The sequence below is a fragment of the Carcharodon carcharias genome, chromosome 1, assembly GCF_017639515.1.
Source record: "Carcharodon carcharias isolate sCarCar2 chromosome 1, sCarCar2.pri, whole genome shotgun sequence".
NCBI classification, from domain to species: Eukaryota; Metazoa; Chordata; class Chondrichthyes; order Lamniformes; family Lamnidae; genus Carcharodon; species Carcharodon carcharias.
In genome coordinates, this window is record NC_054467.1 from 214,749,902 (window position 1) to 214,770,026 (window position 20,125).

Here is a 20,125-nt window from a genome sequence, read left to right on the forward strand (position 1 = left end):
TCAGAGTAAAGGGAAGACCTATTAGAACAGAGATGAGGAGAAACTTCTTTAGCCAGAGAGTGGTGAATCTATGGAATTCATTGCCACAGAAGGCTGTGGAGGCCAGGTCATTGAGTGTATTTAAGACAGAGATAGATAGGTTCTTGATTGGTAAGTTATCAAAGGTTACGGGGAGAAGGTGGGAGAATGGGATTGAGAAACTTATCAGCCATGATTGAATAGCGGAGCAAACTCGATGGGCCGAATGGCCTAACTTCTGCTCCTATGTCTTATGATATTACTAAAGTTAATGGGAGCAAAAAAAACCTAGACAAAATGATGGCTATAAAGACTGATAAATTCCTTGGAACTAGTCTGGCGGCTCCATCACATCTGTTAGTTGGGGAGTTCCAAGATTTTGAGCCAACAACTGTGAGGAATGGCAAAATATTTCCAAGTCAAGATGGTCTGCGACTTGGAGGGGAATTTGTAATTGGTGGTGTTCCCATATTTCTGCCCTTGACCATCCAGGTGGTAGGGATTGTGGGTTTGGGAAGTGTTGTCAAAGAAGCCATGCTGGATCCTTGCAATGTATATTGTACTTGTTATTTAATGCAGTTGCGTTGTGCCGATGATGCAGAGGATTGAAAATTTGAGGTGAATGAGGTGCTTATCAGCAGTCTGCTTCTTCCTGAGTGGTGTGAGCTTCTTGGTTGGTGGTGGGATCGCCTGGCTCTGTATGTTCCATGCTACTTTTGCTTTTGAGGATGCACGTATTCCTGTGTTGCCTTGACTGGTTGGCACCTCATGTTTCAGTACACCTGGTGCTTTTCGTGGCATGCTCTGCTACACTCTTCATTGAACCAGCCTGGTTTAATGGTAATAGTAGAATGAAGGAATTGCCTGGCAATAGGATTTTGAATTGTGGTTGAATACAACTCTGTTGCTACTGGGCGTATTGGAGCTAATTGTTTGGCTGAGAAATGGAGAATTTTAGATAGTCAGTATTTAGTACTTTTACCCCATTTGATGTGCATGATTTCACTTTTCCAGGCTCCTGGAGGGCATGAATTGATTTGTGATTACTGGGAACTGATCGGTTTGGCTCCAGCAGGGGGTGCAGATAATTTGCTTAATGAAGAATCTGATGTAGATGTGCAACTGAACAACCGTCACATGATGCTCAGAGGAGAGAACTTGTCCAAAATCTTCAAAGTGCGCTCTGCTGTGGTGCAGTGCTTCAGGGACCACTACTTTGACAATAACTACTTTGAAGTATGTTTTTTTTTGTTTCTTCCATGCTTTGTTTGTAATAGTCCAAAGGGGTGTAAAATTGAATGTAATCATATTGAATTAAGACACAAATATCTTGTCATCACTCCTTTGGTGTCACTTTAATGGGGTTCAAAACTTTACTGTGGAAAAACTCCATGGAAAGTGACTATTGAAAGCAGGTCATAGTGTGATTTACTCCTCAAGTATGATATTTTAGAGTAAGTTGTGAGGTTTTTGTTTGCGTTAATACAATCATTAAGCAGAAAGGATTATTATGTGATCACAAATTATTTAATTCTGGTAATTCAATTAATACCAATTGTCTTGAATGTTAATTTGAGAAAATAGATAGGCTTGAAAATTTATATATTGGCCTAAGGTTTTTTTTGTTTCATTTTGCTTTCCCTTCTTTCTACTGTATACTGCCCCCTTAACTGAGATAGGTAGATGCTACTCGATAGGAAAATTATCAGTTGATAAGTGGGAACTGTCTTGCATCTGTTAAGTTTTTCTTCAAGTAACTCAGTTTGTGGATTTCCTCACATTTCACATCCCTTTGTAACATGCACTTTTCTGACTTGTGATCAGAATTTTAGCTACCTATGACCAATATAAACAGTCACAGTGAGCTAACATATGGGGGACGGTGATGTTTATTTTACCCCATGTACTAATGATTTTGTGAACTTCTTCATAATTGCAGGTTACACCACCTACCTTGGTGCAGACACAGGTTGAGGGAGGTTCTACACTATTTAAATTGAATTATTTTGGTGAAGAGGCCTTCCTGACGCAATCTTCTCAACTGTATTTGGAGACTTGTATCCCTGCACTTGGAGATGTTTTCTGTGTTGCTCAGTCCTACCGTGCCGAACAGTCTCGGACACGCAGACACCTTGCAGAGTTAGTACTGTTTCTTCTCTATATACATTAGCAAGCTAACAGGGACCAACCCTGATTCTCATCTAGAGGTGGTGGGATGTAAAACCCAGTAAAGTGTGCAAGTATAATTTATGTAAAGATGGAGCCAGGAACTGAAACTAGTGGAATTTCTGACTGGTGTGTAACATGGGTGAATGACAAAAACTTTATAAATCTTTCTACCACTGTTCTGCTCACTTAGAATATTGTCTTACCTAAATGTGAAAATTATTTCACCACGAATCAACATTATCTATGTAACAATTTGCTCCTAAAGACTTTGAATCCTTTATGATTAGACCATAGGTCACTATCAATGTTAATTCATTTTTCAAGTCTATTTATTGCACAAAGTAGTTGCCTGTTGTGGTAAGTGGGTCACTTTAAATTGTTTGCCTAAACCATGCTTTTAAAATCATGTAAAGTTAACATGCGGGAAGAAATAAGAATGTCATGAGAATAATATGATTGGTATCCATCAATAATACTTATAAAAAGCGAGCATTCATTTATTTGATTCCAGGCTATGTCATCGAACACATTGCTTAGTGTTTGAAGATGCAACATTAAAATTGGAGGTTTCCCAAGTGCAGAGCCAGATTAATGCCTGAGTCTTTGGGGAAGTGCCTGCAGTCTTAAAACATGCCAAATCTCACTTGCTTGTTCAGCTTTTCTTAACCTAAGTGAGCACAATTTTGTGATATCTCATTTTGGCCTTAGGCCAAACATGGATACGAGTCATATAACAGCCCACGAGCTTGAGGTTTAATTCGGTCGAGTCTGGCAGCAAGGAGCACTAGTAAAATTGAAGTTAATGGCGGTTGAAGGGTAAACCCTCCAGTGGAGACCAATCATCTCAGCCTTAGGACATTGCTGCAGGTAATTCTCAGGGCTAGAGACCGCCAAAGTCCAACAATCTCTCTGTTGTGGTATCTCAGGCAAAGATCCTTCCCCAGATCAGTTCGTAATAGCCAGAACATTGCCCAGTTAACCAAACATATATTCACTGGATAGACACTTTAACAGTTGGGAGAACTAGAAATATAGGAGAATTGAATCAATTTTGTTCTTTTAAAATTTCTAGATACTCTCATGTTGAGGCAGAATGTCCATTCATTACTTTCAATGAACTTCTCAACCGTTTGGAAGACCTTGTCTGTGATGTGGCTGAACGCATCCTGAAGTCACCTTATGGGGATCTTGTGCGTGAATTGAACCCAGTATGTAAACATTTGTTATATTTTATGTTGCAAATAACCTATTCAGCTGTATTACAGGGAGCTTTATACTGACATCTGTATAGAAGTTGCAAGCTTTAAAAAAAAGTGCGTATTAACATAAAACAGTCAGTTTTGAAAAATTATGTTTAAAGCTTCATGTCTTTAGAAAATAATTTAGATGAACTGAAATGATATTCAGTTCATTGTGAAATTCTGTTCTTTTAATCCTTTTCTTCGTGTTTTTTTTTAAATTAGGATTTCAAGCCTCCTCAACGCCCTTTCAAAAGAATGAACTACACAGATGCCATCATTTGGCTGAAAGAACATGATATTAAGAAAGATGATGGCACTTTCTACGAATTTGGAGAAGTAATTTTTTTTTCTGCAGTTTGATCATTTTTCTACTGCGAGTGGGCAAATGTTTCACAGGGTAGAGATGTTTAGACAATAACTCATTGAAATGCTGTTATGCATGTTTTGGAATCCTTATTCAAGAACTGTTGTTGAACTTGTGTTATGAATTTGGTAGCTTCTGCTTGAAATTGCATTTTTATTTAATTTTTCATAATGACACATTTTAATATAGAAAGTTTATGTTTAAAATTTGACTTTACTGAATGGCTCACAAATAGCGTTACATCCTGCTAATAAGATTTTTCATCTAGGTGCTGAATTCAATACATTCCCCTACATTGCTGCTGTAAGCATTTCTTTTGCAAATTGAGTACTTAGGTTTGTAATTTATTAGATTATAATCAACCAAAGATGGAACAAACAGGAATTCAGGATGCAGCATTTTGGTGTCTTTTGAGGCCATTAACCTTTACACTCCTGAACTAATGTTTTTGTTACAATTTTATTCCACGCAATGAAAAGTGCATGCCAGGATTACTTGCAGGCCAAACAGCATAAGCAGCAAGTGATAGACAAGGCTAAGCAATTCCACAACCAACGGATCAGATCTAAGCTCTGCAGTCTTGCCACATCCAGTCGTGAATGGTGGTGAGCAATTAAATAACTCACTGAAGGAGGAGGCACCACAAATATCCCCATCCTCAATGATGGAGGAACCCAGCGCACCAGTGCCAAAGATCAGGCTGAAGCAGTTCCAACAATCTTCAGCCAGAGGTGCCGAGTGGATGATCCATCTCTGCCTCCTCCGGAGGTCCCCAGCATCACTGATGCCAGTCTTCAACCAATTCGACTCACCCCACGTGATATCAAGAAACGGCTGAAGGCACTGGATACTTCAAAGGCTATGGGCCCTGACAATATTCCAGCAATAGTACTGAAGGCTTGTGCTCCAGAACTTGCCACACCCCTAGCCAAGCTGTTCCAGTACAGCTACAACACTGGCATCTACCTGGCTATGTGGAAAATTGTCCAGGTATGTCCTATACATAAAAAGCAGGATAAATCCAACCTGGCCAATTACCGCCCCATCAGTCTGCTCTCCATCATCAGTAAAGTAACGGAAGGGGTCAACAGTGCTATCAAGCAGCACTTCCTTAGCAATAACCTGCTTACTGATGCCCAGTTTGGGTTCTGCCAGGGCCACTCAGCTCCTGACCTCATTACAGCCTTGGTTCAAACATAGACAGAAGAGTTGAACTCCTGAGGTGAGCTGAGTGTGACTGCCCTTGACATCAAGGCAGCATGTGACCAAGTGTGGCATCAAGGAACCCTAGCTAAACTGGAGTCAGTTGGAATTGCGGTGGGAACCTCTCCACTGGTTGGAAGCATACCAAGCACAAAGGAAGATGGTTGTTGGAGGTCAATCATCTCAGCTCCAGAATATTATTGCAGGAGTTTCTCAGGGTAGTGTCCTAGGCCGAACCATCTTCAGCTGCTTCATCAATGACCTTCCTTCCATCGTAAGGTCAGATGTGGGAATGTTCACTGATGATTGCACATTGTTCAGCACCATTCTTGACTCCTTAGATACTGAAGCAGTCCTTGTCCAAATGCAGCAAGACCTGGAAAATATCCAGGCTTGGGCTGACAAGTGGCAAGTAACATTCGCACCCCCAAGTGTCAGGCAATGACCATCTCCAACAAGAGAGAATCCAACCATTGCCCCTTGATGTTCAATACCATTGACCAGAAAGTGAGCAGGACTAGCCATATAAATACTGTGGCTACTAGACCAGGTCAAAAGCTCGGAATCGTGATGAGTAATTCACCTGCTGACTCCCCAAGGCCTGTCTACCATCTACAAGACCCAAGTCAGGAGTGTGATTGAATATTCTCCACTTGCCTGGATAAGTGCAGTTCCCACAACACTCAAGAAGCTTGACACCATCCAGGACAAAACAACCCACTTGACTGGCACCACATCCACAAACATTCACTTCCATCACCACTGACGCACAATAGCAGCAGTGTGTACCAACTACAAGATGCACTGCTGGAGTTCATCAAGGCTCCTTAGACAGCACCTTCTAAACCCATGACCATTACCATCTGGAAGGAAAAGGGCAGCAGATTGATGGGAACACCACCACCTGGAAGTTTCCCTCCAAGTCATTCACCATCGTGACTTGGAAATATATCGCCGTTCTTTCACTGTCGCTGGGTCAAAATCCTGGAACTCCCTTCCTAACAGCACTGTGGGTGTATCTGCACCACATGAACTGCAGCGGTTCAAGAAGGCAGCTCACCACCACCTTCTCAAGGGCAACTAGGAATGGGCAATAAATGCTGGCCTAGCCAGCGAAGCCCACATCCCATGAAGGAATAAAAAAAATATAATTTGGTAATTTGAGAGCTAACACAAGGAAATGACCATGCAAGCACCTGGATTGTTGTTTAAAAACCCACTTGGGTCACCAGTGTCCTTCAGAGAAGAGAACCTGCCACCTCCATTCAGCCTATGTTACTGTTCTGCATTGTGTGATTGACTCTGGCAAAAGGCAGTAAATACTTCCCAGTCAGTGTGCCCCACATCTTAATATGAAATTGTTTTTAAAAGTACACGGTCTGGAGACAGATGGAACTCCTTTTTTTATTTCAAAATTTGTGCTTCAGTTGAGTAGATCACAGCAATTGTACCAATCTCGCAGATTCTAAACAAAAATACCTGAAGAAACTTAGCAGGTCTGACAGCAGCTGCGGAGAGGAATACAGTTAACCTTTCGAGTCCAGAGTCAACAGAACTAAAGAAAAATAGATAAGAGGTGAAATATAAGCTGGTTTAAGGGCAGGGGTGGGACAGGTCGAGCTGGATAGAGGGCCAGTGATAGTGGAGATAACCAAAATATGTCTTAGACAAAAGGACAAAGAGGTGTTGAAGCTGGTGATATTATCTAAGGAATGTGATAATAAAGATACAGATAGCCCTATTGGGGGTGGGGTGCGGGGAAGGGATCGAAATAGGCTAAAAGGCAGAGATAAAACAATGGATGGAAATACATTTATAAATAATGGAAATAGGTGGGAAAAGAAAAATCTATATAAATTATTGGAAAAAAGGGGGATCAGAAAGAGGGTGGGGATGGAGGAGAGAGTTCATGATCTAAAATTGTTGAACTCAATAGAAAATTTAGTCTGCTGCATTCGCTGCTCCCAATGCGGTTTCCTCTACATTGGAGATACCAAACGCAGACTGAGTGACCGCTTTGCGGAACACCTTCGGTCTGTCCGCAAGAATGACGCAGACCTCCCTTTCGCTTGCCATTTCAACACTCCTCCCCGCTCTCATGCCCACATGTCCGTCCTTGGCCTGCTGCATTGTTCCAGTGAAGCTCAATGCAAACTGGAGGAACAGCACCTCATCTTCCGACTAGGCACTTTACAGCATTCCGGACTGAATATTGAGGAACACAGTTAATGTTTCGAGTCCGTACGACTCTTCAACAGAACTAAGGAAAAATATAAAAAAGGTGAAATATAAGCTGGTTTAATGGGGGGTGGGACAGGTAGAGCTGGATAGAGGACCAGCGGTAGGTGGAGATAACCAAAATATGTCATAGACAAAAGGACAAAGAGGTGTTGAAGCTGGTGATATTATCTAAGGAATGTGATGATAAAGGTACAGATAGCCCTAGTGGGGGAAGGGATCGAAATAGGCTAAAAGGTTCTTTTAAGAGTTTTTCCAGGTATTTTTGTTTTTGTTCTGGACTTCCAGAATCTGCAGTTTTTTGCTTTTATCGCAGATTCTAAAGCCCACTTTGGTCTTCCTGAAGTGCAGTTAACTTTCAATGTTTTGAGTTTTTACCCTGCCACCTTTGGATGAGCTGAACCCCATCTGGCTTTTTTCACAGGATATCCCAGAGGCTCCAGAGAGGCTGATGACTGACGCAATCAATGAGCCTATACTCCTGTGTCGTTTTCCTGCTGAGATCAAATCCTTCTACATGCAACGCTGCCCAGAGGATCGTCGGCTGACTGAATCTGTGAGAACACTTTAGATTTTGCAGTGATATGAAGTGAATGTGGATCTGTATTTGAAGCCAATCCTAAAATTGCTTGGTTACATGTGTATCTAAACGAGGAATTATATTTGACATGTTATCATTGCTGTCATTTGTCCACCAATAATAAAATATTCAGCCTGGAGAAATAGCTCAAGAGTGCTTCACAAGATTGTATGACAAGTCCAAAAGGAAGCCCAAGAAGCAGAATTTGGGAGGGGTAACCAAAGACTTGGTCAGAGAGGTGGGCTTTAAGGAAGGTAGAGAGGCTGAGGAGTTTGGAGCAGGAATTCCAGCCCACCGGGCTAGGGTGGATGAAAGGATCACCATTCCTGCAATGCTGAGACAAAGAGGAAGTGGAATGCACAGAGGAAAGAAGTTGGAGAATTGAGGAAGGGTTGTAGGGCTGAAGGAGATTTCAGTGATGCGCAAGGCAAGGTCATGGAGAGATTGGAAAACAAGGATGAAAATCTTAAATTTAAGGCATAGGGGAACAGGGAAGCGATGGGTATTCAAGGATGTCTATGATAGGTGAATATGAATGGGTATGGACTAGGATACAGGAAGCAAATTTTTGAATGAGTCAGTTCATGGAAGATGGATAATTAAATCCTACTAGGAGAGCACTGGTGTAGCTGAGTCTAGAGGAGACAAAGGCACCAACGAGAGGTTTCAGTGTCATATGTACTCAGAAGCAGATATTGATGATATTATAAAAGTGGAGAAGATGTGGGAATTGTTAAGTGAATGTTTGAATGCATTAGTGACATTTTTTTATAAGGCGTACAAATTAATTTCTTTGGAAAGATTTTCATTTGCACGTTTCCATTTTCTTTCTTGAAGGTATTTGTTCAAGTGATGTCAGCTTCCTCTGTTCACTTTAAGTGGTAATTCTTCATATTTGGAACTAGGCAGTGTGGACATGGCCGTTGAGACTGATCTTGTTCTTACCCACTTGCCATACATGAACACACTCCAGCAAGTGTCACTGTCTACCAAAAGAATCAGTAAGGGGGAGATGGTGGTGTAGTGGTAATGTTACTGGACCAGCAATCTAGAGGCTCAGGCAAATGTTCTAGGTACACAGGTTCAAATCCCACCACATCAGCTGGAATTTGAAGTCGGTTAATAAATTTGGAGTATAAAGCTAGTCTCAGTAATGGTGACCATGATGACAGTTATTATCGATTGTTGTGAAAACCTATCTGGCTCACTAATGTCCTGGTTCACTAAGGTCAGAAGTGGGGATGTTCACCAGTGATTAGTGTTGAGTCCCATATGGGACTCAGATACTGAAGCAACAAGACCTGACAACATTCAGGCTTGGGCTAACAAGTGAAAAGCAACGTGATATACAAGTGCCAGGCAGTGGCCATCTCCAACAAGAGAGAATCTAACCATCTCCTCTTGATGCTCAGCAATATTGCCATCGCTGAATCCCTCACCATCAATACCCGAGGGGTTGCCATTGACCAGAAACTTAATTGGATCAGCCACATAATTACTGTGAGTACAAGAGCAGATCAGAGGTTGTGAATTCAGTGGTGAGTACCTCACCTTCTGACTCCCTAAAGCTTGTCCAACACCAAGCACAAGTCAGGAATGTGATGGAATACTCTCCACTTGCCCGGATGAGTCCAGCAACTCCAACAGCTCGAGGCTTGACACTATTTAATAAAAAGTAGCCATCTTGATTGGTACCCCATCCACCACATTGAACATTCAGTCCCTCTACCACAGCACATAGTGGATGCAGTTGCATCATAATATGCACTAGAAACACGCCACGGCTCCTTCGATAGCATCTTCCAAACTAGTGACCTCTACACCTAGAAAGAAAGGGCAGCAGATGCGTGGTAACACTACCATCTGCCAGTTCCCCTCCAAGTCTCTCACTATCCTGACTTGGAACTATATCGTCATTTCCTTCACTGTCACTGGGTCAAAATCCTGGAACTAACTCCCTTTGTAACAGCACTGTGGGTGTACCTACAGCAGTTCAAGAAGGCGGCTCACCACTACCTTCTCAAGGGAAATTAGGGAAGGACAATAAATTGCCAGTAACATCCACATACCTTGAACAAACTAAGTCTTTTTTCAGATTTAAGATGCTGTACTAATATCAAATATTTTTCCTTTAATTTGTGAGGTTGATGTGTTAATGCCAAATGTTGGTGAAATTGTGGGCGGGTCGATGCGTATCTGGGACAGTGAGGAGCTGTTGGATGGTTACAAACGTGAAGGTATTGATCCGACTCCATATTACTGGTACACTGACCAGGTAAGTTGAACAGTGTTTGTTAATTTATCGAAAGAAGCTCGTAGCCTTTCTGTTTCACAGGGAAATTTTAGGGACTGTCCTTTGCATTTCTTGTTTTGGTTAGATACCTAACTCTTCTGAGAGTATCTGCAGGCATCCATTTTCTGCACATATGTGCAAGTGGTACTTGTGGAACCTCCCAATGTCTATATTTCTCGATGCAAAGCCTGAGAACCCCTTAGCCTGTTTAGGTTTGTATTACCCAATAAGTATATTTAGCAATCTCAGCCAGCATAGGAAAAATAAAAGTCCATTCTCCTGCTCTCACCTCTCCCCACCCCAAACCAAAGCTTGCTGTGAGAATAAAAGATTTGGTCGGTGTAACTGTAATTGTTTATTCCTAACTTTGATAAACGCTTGTAGTGATACACTAATTCTGAATTTTTTAATGTGGTCTATTCAGATTCTTCATTTTTAGTTTCTAGATTTTTCTGACATTTTTGTAACATGGAATTTTCACCCTAAAAGTTAATTTGATCTCCCTGATTTTTAGATTTTTTTCCCCAAATTGTTTTTCTTGTCAATTATCCCTTCCTGTCTCCTGATGTGGGTTCTTTTCTTAGACCCAGCTTTTTGGGAGTAGGTTACCTTTTGATACCTTTTATAAAAAAAAGTGGCCATTATTCCAGGCATATTTAATACAGGCAACAGGGTTCTTGCCCGCCAGCTGGTGAGCCAGCGAGAACCATGTGTCGCCTCCTTTGGGAAGGCCCGCCATATTAAGTGCCAATCAGGCACTTCAATCAGACCCACACCCTTCCCCACCTGCCTGGAAATGTGCAAGTAAACAAAAACGTGACAGGATTTGCTTTGCATTAATTGCTCACTTCAGGACCTCAATTGGCAGCGGGCGGAAAAGCTATTCCTGAGCCTTGCTGCTCCGGACTTGATCAGGACAGAGGCATGAAGGCAGTGGAACTCCCACCTGGCACCCTTCTGCCAATTAAATGACCCCCTGCCTCCAAACCTACTTCAGAAGCATGCATTAAATTCTGCCTATTGTGTGTGATGTGTATACAATGTCAGTTTGGTTCACTTCACAGCCTTGTCTTTTACTCAGAAAGTTGCAGGTTGAAGCTGCACACAAGAATTTGAGCTTATAATTCAGCCTAAATCACTAATGCAATACTGAAGTAGTGTTGCACTGTTTGATGAGTGCCTATTTCTGGTTCCTGTAGTGTAAGTGGGTGGTGCTTTTTAGCAATGAGTTCAATGTCCTGGGCAACATTCCACCAGCAAAAATAAATCAATTATTTGCCTCATTGCTGTTTATTGTTAGAAAGAAAAATTTAGCAGCCAATTTGCACGCACAAGATACCACAATCACTTCAATGTAACTCATTTAAGCGCTTTAAGATATTGTGATAAGGTGATACATGTATGCAAATCTTTTTTGTTTGCACCATGCCCATTGGCAGCTATGGGGACGCTACAGCCGACGTGTCCTGTCATCAATCAGCACCGAGTCCGGTGCACTTTTAGAACTGGTCGCTGGACAACAGCTAAGTGCCGAACACCTGGGCCTTTTTCCAAATCCTGCAACCTAAGAGCACTGAGACTAAATGTGAAAGATAGTGCACCTTCTGCAACCCTTGGAACTCAGATTCACACCCTACCCTATTTTCCCTATCACCTTCTTAGCCTTTTTGACTTAATAGGAAAATTAACTTACATTTCTGTATTGGATCTTGCAGCATCCCAAAACATTTCCCAGCACATGAATTAATGTTGAAGTGTATTTGCTGTTATATTGGCAATCATTGCAACCATGGGTGCTATTTAAATGCAAGTTATTGTTGTAGCTGGCAAGTTCCCACAAGCTTCAAGGAAACAGGGAAACCAGGAGCAGGCCATTTGGCCCTTTGAGCCTGCTCCACCATTCAATATGATCATGGCTGATCCTCTATCTCAACGTCATATTCCTGCTTTCTCTCTTGATGCCCCTTTTATCCAAAAATATATCAGTTTCCTTCTTGAGTATACTCGGTGACCTGGCCTCCACAGCTTTCTGTGGTAGAGAATTCCACAGGTTAAACACCCTCTGAGTGAAGAAATTTTCCTCATCTTAGTCCTAAATGGTTTGCCCCATATCCTGAGACTGTGGCCCCTGGTTCTAGACTCTGCAACCAGGAGAAACATCCTCCCTGCATCCAGTCTGTTAAGCCCTGTTAGAATTTTATATGTTTCAATCAGATCCCCTCTCATTCTTCTAAACTCTAGTGAATACAGGCCCATTTGAACCAATCCCTCCTCATACGACAGTCCTGCCATTCCTAGTATCAGCCTAGGGAACCTATGCTGCACTCCCTCTATGGCAAGTACATCTTTTCTGAGGTAGGGAAACCAAAACTGCACGCAACACTCCAGGTGTTGGCTCACCAAGGGCCCTGTATAACCACAGTAAGACATCCCTACTTCTGAACTCAAATCCTCTTGCAATGAAGGCCAACATGTCATTTGCCTTCCTTATTGCTTGCTGTACCTGCCTGTTTACTTTTATTGACTGGTGCACAAGGACACCCAGACTCCTTTGTACATTCATATTTCCCAATATATCACCACTTAAATAATACTCTGCCTTTCTGTTTTTCACACCAAAGCGTATAACTTCACATTTATCCACGTTATGCTGCATCTGCCATGTGTTTGCCTGAGCACACAACTTGTCTAAATCGCCTTGCATCCTCCTCATAACTCACAACCTCGCCCAGTTTTGTGTCATCTGCAAACTTGGAAATATTGCATTTGTTTCCCCCATCCAAATCTTTCATATATATATATATATATATATATATATATATCGTGAATAGGTTGGGCCCAAGCATTGATCCCTGCGGCACACCACTAGGAACCGCCTGCCATCTGGAACAAGACCCATTTATTCCCACTCTCTGTTTCCGGTCTGTCAACCAATTCTTAATCCTTGCCAGTATATTACCCCCATCCTACGCGCTTTGATTGTGCTCACTATCCTCTTATGTGGGACCTTATCAAAAGCCACCTTGAAATCCAAATACACCACATCCACCAGTTCTCCCTTATGTATTCTACTAGTTACATCCTCAAAAAAACTCCAGTAGATTAGTTAAGCATGATTTCCCTTTCATAAACCCATGCTGACTTTGTCTAATCCCATTAATGCTTTCCAAGTGTTCTGTTACCACATCTTTTATAATAGGCTCTAGCATTTTCCCCGCAACTGATGTTAGGTTAACTGGTCTGTAATTCTGTTTTTTTTCTCTCCCTCCTTTTTTAAATAGTGGGATTACATTTGGCCACCCTCGAATTTGTAGGAACTGCTCCAGAGTCTATAGAATTTTGGAAGATGACCACCAATGCATCCAATATTTCCAGGGCCACTTCCTTTAGTACTCTGGGGTGTAGATTATCAGGCCTTGAAGATTTTTCAGTCTTCGACCCCTTTGATTTCTCTAGCACAACTTTTTTTTCACTAATATTGATTTTCTTCAATGCCTCCCTCACTAGAGCCTTGGTTCCCTAACATTTCTGGGAAATTATTTGTGTCCTCTTTAGTGAAGACAGAGCCAAAATGTGTGTCAAATTCTTCTGCCATTTCTTTGTTCCCCATTTCTGAATGTAAGGGACCTACATTTGTCTTTGCTAATCTTTTTCTCTTAACATATTTATAGAAGCTTTTACAGTCAGTTTTTATGTTCCTTGCAAGTTCATACTCCATTTTCCCTTTCTTGATCAACCTTTTTGTCCACATTTGCTGAATTCTGAACAGCTCCCAATCCTCAGGCTTGCTGCTTTTTCTGGCAATTTTATGCCTCCTCTTTGGATATAATACTCTCTAATTTCTTTTGTAAGCCATGGTTGAGCCACCTTTCCTGTTTTATTTTTGTGCCAGACTGGAATGAATAATTGTTGCAATTCATGCATATGTTCCTTAAATATTAGCCATTGCCTATCCACTTTCAACCCTTTTAGTAAGGTTCTCCAATCCATCATTGCCAACTCGTGCCTCATACCCTTGTAGTTCCCTTGATTTAGATTCAGGACCCTAGTTTTGGATTCAACTTCTTCACTCTCCATCCTAATGAACAATTCTATCATTTTATGGTTGCTCTTCCCTGAGGGACCCCCCACAACAAGATTGTTAATTAATCCTTTCTCATTGCATAATACCCAGTCTAGGATAGCCTGCTCTTTAGTTGGTTCCTCAACATATTGTTCTAAAAAACCATCACATACACTCTCCAGGAAATCCTCCACAGTATTATTGCTAGTTTGTTTTGTCCAATCTATTTGTAGATTAAAGTCACCCATGACTACAGTTATTGTATGCGTCTCTAATTTCCTGCTTAATGCCTTCCCTGATATCTCCGTTACTGTTTGGGGGCTTATAGACAACCCCCACCGATGTTTTCTGTCCCTTGGTGTTTTTTAATCTCCACCTAAACAGATTCCACATAATGATTTTCCAAGCCAATTTCCTTCCTCACTGTTGCATTGTTTTCCTCCTGTGCTAACAATGTTACCCGACCTCCTTTCCCTATTTGTCTGTCCTTCCTAAACATTGAATACCCCTGGATGATCAGTTCCCATCTTTGGTCACCCTGCAGCCATGTTTCCGTAATTGCAACTATATGATAACCATTTATATCTATTTGCGTTGTTAATTCATCTACCTTATTGCGAATGCTCTGTGCATTAAGATACAATGCCTTTAGACTTGTCTTTTTAACCTTGTTAGTCATCTTAGCTTTATTTTGCACTATGACTCCATTTATTTCTCGCCCTTTTTTTTCTGCCTTCCACTTTTGCTTCTTTCTTTTCTATTATTTGTTTCTACCCTTGTTTCCTCCTCCTTTGTCTCCCTGCTCAGGTTCCCATCCCCCTGCCATTCCAGTTTAAACCCTCCTCGACTGCACTAGCAAACACACCACCACCCCCCCCACCCCCCAGAGGACATTGTTCCCAGCCCTGCCCAGTTGCAACCTGTCCTGTTTCTACTGGTGCCACCTTCCCCAGAACCGCTCCCGGTCCGTTGACCACCAGCTGTTTTATCTGCTCCCTCCTCTCGCGCTGGAAATCCAATTATATTTTTGTTGCTTGTGATAAATGAGATGTAAATATTATCCCGGTATCTGGGAGAACTCACTGCTGTTCAATGAAAAGTATCATGGAATCTTTCACATCTCCTTGACTAAATTGATTGGATCTTGCTTTCGTGCCTCATCTGAAAGATGGTAGCTCTGATCATGCACCATTGTAGTAGATGTTAGCCTGGATCAATGGCTTAAGCCTTATGGTGAGGGATGAACTCACCACCACTTGACTTGGGTAGATCAAGCTGAAGCTTAAGAAATTTAGTGAACTATATTCATGAAAATATTTTACTGATTGATAATGAAATCTAGGCTAAAAAGGCTTTGAGTACTGTTCTTCAATGTACATACTTCAAAATTCTTTCTAGTAGAGCCTTGTGGCTACTTGAAGAATTAATATCTTGTTTAGCTGACTTTGATTTTTGAATTTCCATCTACACTCTTATGTGTATTCTTATTCCTTCTAGCGTAAATATGGCAGTTGTCCTCATGGTGGTTACGGTCTGGGTCTGGAACGGTTCTTAACATGGCTTCTCAACAGACATCATATTCGTGATGTATGTTTGTATCCACGCTTCGTTCAACGTTGTAAACCATAACATCTGCTTGGTGTAACGCTGGAATAAAACAAATTTCATGTCCTTTATCGCTTGCATTAAAAAGAAAAACTGCTAAGTGATCAGCTGACCCATCAGCATCTGAAAGTACAGGCCATTATTTCAGGTGGAGACTCTCAGCTGTACCACTGATTTCGGTTATTTATGTTTTAAGAATTGCATAAATACTGTACTGTAATGCAACATACCTCTGCCTCCAGTGAGTCTTGTGTAATTATGATTTTCAGAATGTTTGTGTTCATAATTTACAGCAACAATAAATCATTCATAAAAATAAACTAAACATTAGTTTTATTTTTCTGTGAATTCTCCTGTCCTAATTTCATCCCTGCAAAGTATTGTAAGGGAATAGAGAAAGTTTTAAGTAAGTTATGTCTGTTTGGGTGTGTTAGGAATAAGGGCTATCTTTTAAGTTTAATTTGTATTTCTGTATTTTTGGTTTAAAAGGATAAAACCTGAGTTTTAATTTTACTTTAAAAGATGTCGGCATTTTAATGAGATTTTATGACTCTTGAAGGGGAGTTAAAACAATGTATGAAAGGGGTTCAGAGAGAGGCCCCACACAGACAAAGAAACCAAAAGCAGTTTGAGTTCAGTTGGAAGCAGTTGCCAGCAGAAGCAGCATTGGAGAGGGACAGATAGCAAGTCCCAAACTAAAGCTGAAGCCATCTGCCAGGAGAAACAGGACACAGGAGAGAGAATTGCAAGGAGCAGGCTCCAAAAACTAAAAGTCCCCAAATCCAGCAGTGTAGAACAGGAAAGGTTCCAAGAGGACAGTTAAATCAAAGGACAAGGACGAGAACCTGGAAAAGGTCATGTTAAGAGCGAGGAGCAGAGAAAGGCTCCAAGCTTAAAGGGAGAAAGCTGCAGGGCACAGACTTAAAGCAAAATAGGCTTGCAAGAAGCCAGAAGATCCAAGGATACAGCCAAAGGCCTGTAACTTTTTACTATGGGCATGTAAAGCATGAAATTCTGTTGGCACAGCTAACTCAGTGAGGGAGAGTTTGTGGAAGGAAGCTTGAATGCATGTGGCAATCCAGGAGACTTGGAACCCTGGAGATGGACCCTTGTGGAAGGCATCTGAGAGAGAATGTCAGTTTGGGAGAAGATTCCAAAGCAAGTTCTTTGAGAGTAGAGATTGGAAACCCGTGTGTAAAAGACGGAGTTCAGTGGGAATGGTCGGTTCAACTTGTGACAAGCGTTTGGGGGGAGTTGATGAGAGATCCATAGCAGTTCACGTTTAGGGGTGGCATCTGCCACTCGGTTTCAGAGTGTGGTGTGGCTGACTGCAGGTTGCCTATTGGTTTACATGGACCGAATACTTACTGTGAACATTAAGATTATAAGTAGCTTTTGTATCTTGTGTTATCCTTACAAATCTGAATATATCTGTAAAGGTATAGTTGTGGGTGAATGAGGATTGTAATATAGTTCATCTTTTCCTGTTTCATAAATGTTTTATTCTTTTGCTAAAAGTTCAGCTGACTCCAGTGACTCTGTTCAGTGGGCACTCTCCATATATTGAAAAAAAAATAAAACTTAGGATCTATCAAGCTAGCTTCCACCCTGGGATCTGGCTTGTCCAGTAGTAACAGCAGCTGGGATCATAACAATATGCACAGTTAATATTATTGACTGATTGTAGCAAATAAAGGATGTGATGTGTTTGTTGCTTCAGCCCCCTAAACCTGATTTATTTACAGCATTGTGAAAGGTGCCCCCATTTCAGCATCATATATACTTTTTTTGTTTTTTTTTCAAGTCATTCGGAAAGAACCTGGTGCTAGCTACCAGGGTAAATGAACTGGTAAGTAACGGCACTGCCAGTATAATGTTAAATCATACAGACCAGATGGTCTCGAGTTGTGTTCCTGGTCATATCAGGCTGAGCTAATCTCATTCTAGAGTTAAAGAAATGCATATATGTGGGCATTGCCTGAAGACAGGGCTTCCTACGACTTGCTTAATGATTGAGTAGCTTGCCAACACGCTACCAGCTGACACATAAGGACAAGGCATTGAAGACTGCTGATGTCAGTGGAGCACACTTCAGCAAAAGTGGATGAAGGCTGCTTAAATGATTTGTCTTGGCATTCCATACAGTATGATAGTTTTTGAGGTTTTTCCTTAAAACATTTCTAACCAATCACTGGTCATCTGTCCTAATAGCATCTTAAGTGGCTTGGTGTCAATTTTTTCTTATTTCATGGGGTGTGGGCATTACTGGCAAGGCCAGCATTTATTGCCCACCGCAATTTACTTTGAGAAGATGGTGGTGAACCACTGTAGTTCATGTGATGTAGGTACACCCAGACTGCCATTAGGAAGGGAGCTCCAGGATTTTGACCCAGCAACGGTGAAGGAAAGACAATACAGTTCCAAGTCAGGATGGTGTGTGGTTTGGAAACGAATCTGCAGGTGGTGGCATTCCCATGCACCTGCTGCCTTTGCCCTTTGTGGTAGTAGAAGTCATGGGTTTGGATGGTGCTGTTGAAGGAGTCTTGGTGGTTGCTGTAGTGCACCATGTAGATGTTAGACACTGCTGCTACTGTGCATCAGTGGTGAAAATGAATGTTGAAGGTGGTTGATGGGGTGGCAATTAAGCGAGCCGCTTTGTCTTGGATGATGTCGAGTTTCTTGTGTTGTTGGAGCTGTGCTCATCCAGGCAAGTGGAGAGTATTCCAACACACTCCTGACTTTCTTTTAGATGGTGCAAAGGCTTTGGAGTCAGGAGGTGAGCTGCTTGCTGCGCAATTTGAAGCCTCTGACCTGCTCTTGTAGCCACAGTACATGGCTGGCCCAGTTCAGTTTCTGGTCAGTGATATGGTAATGAGGGATTCAGCAATGCTAATGCCATTCAATGTCAAGGAGAGATGGTCATTGCCTGGCACTTGAGTGGAGTGAATCTAACTTGCTATTTAGCCCAAGCCTGAATGTTGTCCAGGTCTTGCTGCACATGGACATAGCCTGCTTCAGTATCTGAGGAGTCATGAATGATGCTGAACATCTGCAAACATCCCCACTTCTGACCTTATGATGGAGGGAAAGTCATTGCTGGAGCAGCTGGCAATGGTTGGACCTCAGACACTACCCTGAGGAACTCCTGCAATGATGTCCTGGAACTGAGATGGCTGATCTCCAATGGCCACAACCATCTTCCTTTGTGGTGGTGTTGATGACACTCCTGTAAAGTAGCTTGGAATGTTTTTCTACGTTAAAGATGTTATAAAAATGCAAGTTGTTTTCCTGGAATGTTTGGATATAAAGTTTCTAATTGCCTAGGCATGGAAGGTTTGAAGTAATCATCTACACTATAATGTCAGACAATTCAGTTCTTAATTTAAATATTTTTTATCATGTAGTGAAATAACAGTGACAGTATTTGTAGCACAAGGGCACAGTGCTGATGAAACAAAACATACAGCTAATATGCCTGCAATTGAGATTATGCAGACCCATAACAGTATTATTTGAAAAAGAGCAGGGGAGTTCTGTATCATTCAATATTTCTCCCTTCAGTCAATGTTGTTATTTACCTCATAGTGTGTGGGACTTGCCATACGTTGGGGGAAGCTGTGGCATCGTGGTATTTTCACTGGACTAGTATTCCAGAGACCCAGGGGCAATGCTTTGTGGACCTGGGTTCACATTCCACCACAGCAGATGGTGAAATTTGAATTTTTTACAAAATCTGGAATTAAAAGTCTCATGATGACCTTGAAACCATTGCTGATTGTTGTAAAAACCCATGTGGCTCACTAAATGTCCTTTAAATTAGGAGTTGAGATGACCGCTGTTAAATTATTGACATTTTCTGACATACTTAATGCACTGGAACATTTATTCTCTAATCATAGAACAAATCATTTGAAACTAATCATCGAAGAACATGTACAATTGAATGAATTTTTCATTTGTTTAATGCCTGGAGTTTAATGGGACCAGCTTCCAATGAAATTGGCAGACTTCTATCTTCAAGCATTTATCTAACTTCCTTTTGAAAACTTATTGAATCTGCTTCCACCACCCTTTAAGGCAGTGCATTCCAGATCATGATAACTCGCTGCTTTTACGATCTCAGTCGAGACCAGTGACTTTTGTATTAAAAAAAAATCTGAAATCCCAGTATTTACTGAAATGATGAAGTCTCAAGATTCTACAGTTTAAAATGTAACTCCTCTATTCAAGAAAGGAGGGAGAGGCCAATTAGGCTAACATCTGTCATAGGGAAAATGTTGGAATCTATTATTAAGGAGGTTATAGCAGTGCACTTAGAAAATCTCAATGTGCTCAGGCAAACTTAATATGG

The 20,125-nt window shown here is 41.5% G+C and overlaps 1 protein-coding gene across 1 annotated transcript in view; it reads left to right on the top strand.

Annotated features, from left to right (window-relative positions):
• nars1 (asparaginyl-tRNA synthetase 1) overlaps window positions 1–16,094 on the top strand; it is a 36,005-nt gene extending 19,911 nt beyond the window's left edge. The window contains exons 9-15 of the mRNA XM_041198753.1: window positions 1,033–1,254; window positions 1,958–2,157; window positions 3,260–3,395; window positions 3,651–3,764; window positions 7,658–7,789; window positions 9,957–10,088; window positions 15,667–16,094. Coding sequence (XP_041054687.1) covers window positions 1,033–1,254; window positions 1,958–2,157; window positions 3,260–3,395; window positions 3,651–3,764; window positions 7,658–7,789; window positions 9,957–10,088; window positions 15,667–15,798 — 1,068 coding nt within the window. The 3' untranslated portion in view covers window positions 15,799–16,094. The remainder of the gene's footprint in view (window positions 1–1,032; window positions 1,255–1,957; window positions 2,158–3,259; window positions 3,396–3,650; window positions 3,765–7,657; window positions 7,790–9,956; window positions 10,089–15,666) is intronic.
• The last annotated feature ends 4,031 nt before the right edge of the window (window positions 16,095–20,125 follow it).